Below are 2,415 nucleotides of genomic sequence, written 5' to 3'. Positions count from 1 at the left end.
AAACAAAAGCCAAAAAAAAAAAAAACAAAAAAACCCCACACCTCCTTTCCACAAACACACGCATAGGCTAAACAACTAGGGGGAAATATACCAAAATCCTAATACTAGTTGTGATAGGGTATTAAGATTTAAAACGCTCTTTTTCTCAAATTTTCTATAACGAACTCATTTATTTTATAAAGAAATACATAAATTTAACGAGCAAGCAAGAGAAAGAATAATCTAGAAAGATAATCTAGGAAGGTATTTGTTAACATTTCTACAACATCTGTGAGATAAAAATGCTTAATTCAGGTTATTTATACACATTGCTGTGAGCATCTATCTAATCTACTTCCCATTGAGTCATAATCCTATAATGTTCATAATAGAAAGGGCCTCAGAAACATTGTCTAGTCTACTGAACTTACAGATGAAATCCATCTGAACAGGCCATTTTGAATACATCTTTTTCCTCTTCAAATAAAAGAGAATAAATTATGTATGAAGTAAAACTAGAACCAAACCACTTAAAATGGCTGACTAGGCCAGACACAGTGGCTCACACCTGTAGTCCTAGCACTTTGAGAGGCCTAAGTGGGCTGACTGCTTGAGCTCAGGGATTCGAGACCAGCCTGGGCAACGTGGTGAAACCCTGTCTCTTCAAGAAATACGAAAATATTAGCTGAGTGGGGTGGCGTGCGCCCAGTTATTTGAGAGGCTGAGGTGGGAGATCACTTCAGCCCAGGAGGTGGGGGTTGCAGGGAGCCAAGATCACGAATTGCACTCCAGCCTGGGCAACAGAGTGAGACCTTGTCTCTAAAATAAATTTAAAAAAATGGCTAACTCCACCTTGTTTAGCCTTGAAGTTGTCATAAAGCAAAGGGGGATGCAGCCTCATCAAGGGGAAGAACTGCTTCTGCTGCTGTCCTAGAGGCCGGGTTTCCCCAAGGTTCTCACGTCACTAACCAGCAAGATCCTTGCTTGGGTGGTTCAGTGAAGTGATGTGAACGGTCCTACAGAGCCAGCCCTTTGTTCAGGCAGAGGGCTCCCAGGAGATAAGGTGCATTCCGTCCCACAGCGTGATCAAAAGGCAAACATGTTTTCCTTCTAAAGCAAGCCCTAAAATCCCAGATACGATCTTTGTGACTATACAATTCAGAAACACACCTGTCAACGTGGGAATTCTACAACGAGCCAGGGGAGAATAAGGAATGATGGTTATTTATGAATTTCAAGATTTAAAAGTAAACCAAAACCCATTTCCTAAGTTTTCACATATCTTTAAGCCCCCAGAGAGAAATAAATCCTGTGTCTTCAAAGTTTTTACATGAATATAAACCCACATGGATAAGAAGTATATTGAGAAAAGCTTAAAGCGTTTTCTCTCATCCAAATTAAATTTCTTTTATTCCCGGAGATTCCGCTGAATGTAGAAAAGGCTCTGTTGAGAGGATAGTTGTATAGAATTTCAGAAAGAGACATAATACAGTGCATAAATGTCAAGTCTCAATAAGAAAACAATCAACTTTAATTGTCAAGTGCAAAGTGTAAAGTATTCATTGAATAATACAGAAACATATGCCATTATATATAGAAATTGGCTATCTACTTACTGTTTGAGATTTCTTCTTTTTCTTTTTCATTGACCTGAAAAATCCTTGCTTCTCTTTTTCCTTGAGTTGCTCTGAATGACTAATATTTTCAGGACTTTTCCTAAATGAGAAGAGATTTTTATCATATTGATTTTTCAATCATTTTCTTGCCATTGTGTGACAAATATAATAAAGACTGAAAATGCATGACACTAGGTTCAAATAGCCAGGAAGAATCAAACACTTGGGTAAAGAGCCTCTAAAAAAGCACAGGACCCACTGAATCTAATCAACCATAGTTAGTGATCATCCTCTGGCACAGGCTCACTCAAAACAGCAATTTGAACATCATTACAAATGACCTCTAACTGTTGCTGCAAGACCCTTTTCATGATGTTGAAGACCTCAGAATTTGAGATTATGAAAAGTACACAGCTTAAAGGATGGCTTCTCCAAGGGAAAGAGCAGAAACATTTTCAATACCTACCTTCATTTTTCTATTTACGTTTTAAAAACCAGCTCGACAAGTTTATTATTAGCAACTTGTCAAGATATTGAACATAAAGATCAATACTGCTATAAAAACATCTTGAATAAAAGTAAAAATTGCCAGAAACTGGAAATATCCTATTAAACCTTTTATCTATTTATTAAAACTAAATAAAAATAGTTAAGAAAAAAAATGTAGGGACAGGTGTAGTGGCTCATGCCAGTAATCCTAGAACTTTGGGAGGCTAAGATGGGATAGCTTGAGGTCAGGAGTTTTAGACCAGTCTGGGCAACACAGCAAGACCCCGTTTCTTTAAAAAATAAATAAGTAAAAAGAAAAAATTCATAGAGA

At 37.2% G+C, this 2,415-nt stretch overlaps 1 protein-coding gene across 3 annotated transcripts in view; it reads right to left on the bottom strand.

Moving 5' to 3' along the window:
• CDKL5 (cyclin dependent kinase like 5) overlaps nucleotides 1-2,415 on the bottom strand; it is a 213,136-nt gene that overhangs the window by 32,777 nt on the left and 177,944 nt on the right. For all 3 annotated transcript variants that reach the window (XM_037742797.1, XM_017540632.2, XM_037742796.1), the window contains exon 16: nucleotides 1,596-1,695. In XM_037742797.1, the coding sequence (XP_037598725.1) occupies nucleotides 1,596-1,695 (100 nt within the window). The remainder of the gene's footprint in view (nucleotides 1-1,595; nucleotides 1,696-2,415) is intronic.

This window comes from Cebus imitator, unplaced genomic scaffold (assembly GCF_001604975.1).
Source record: "Cebus imitator isolate Cc_AM_T3 unplaced genomic scaffold, Cebus_imitator-1.0 Scaffold128, whole genome shotgun sequence".
Classification (NCBI taxonomy): Eukaryota; Metazoa; Chordata; class Mammalia; order Primates; family Cebidae; genus Cebus; species Cebus imitator.
This window is presented reverse-complemented; position numbering and strand designations above follow the sequence as displayed.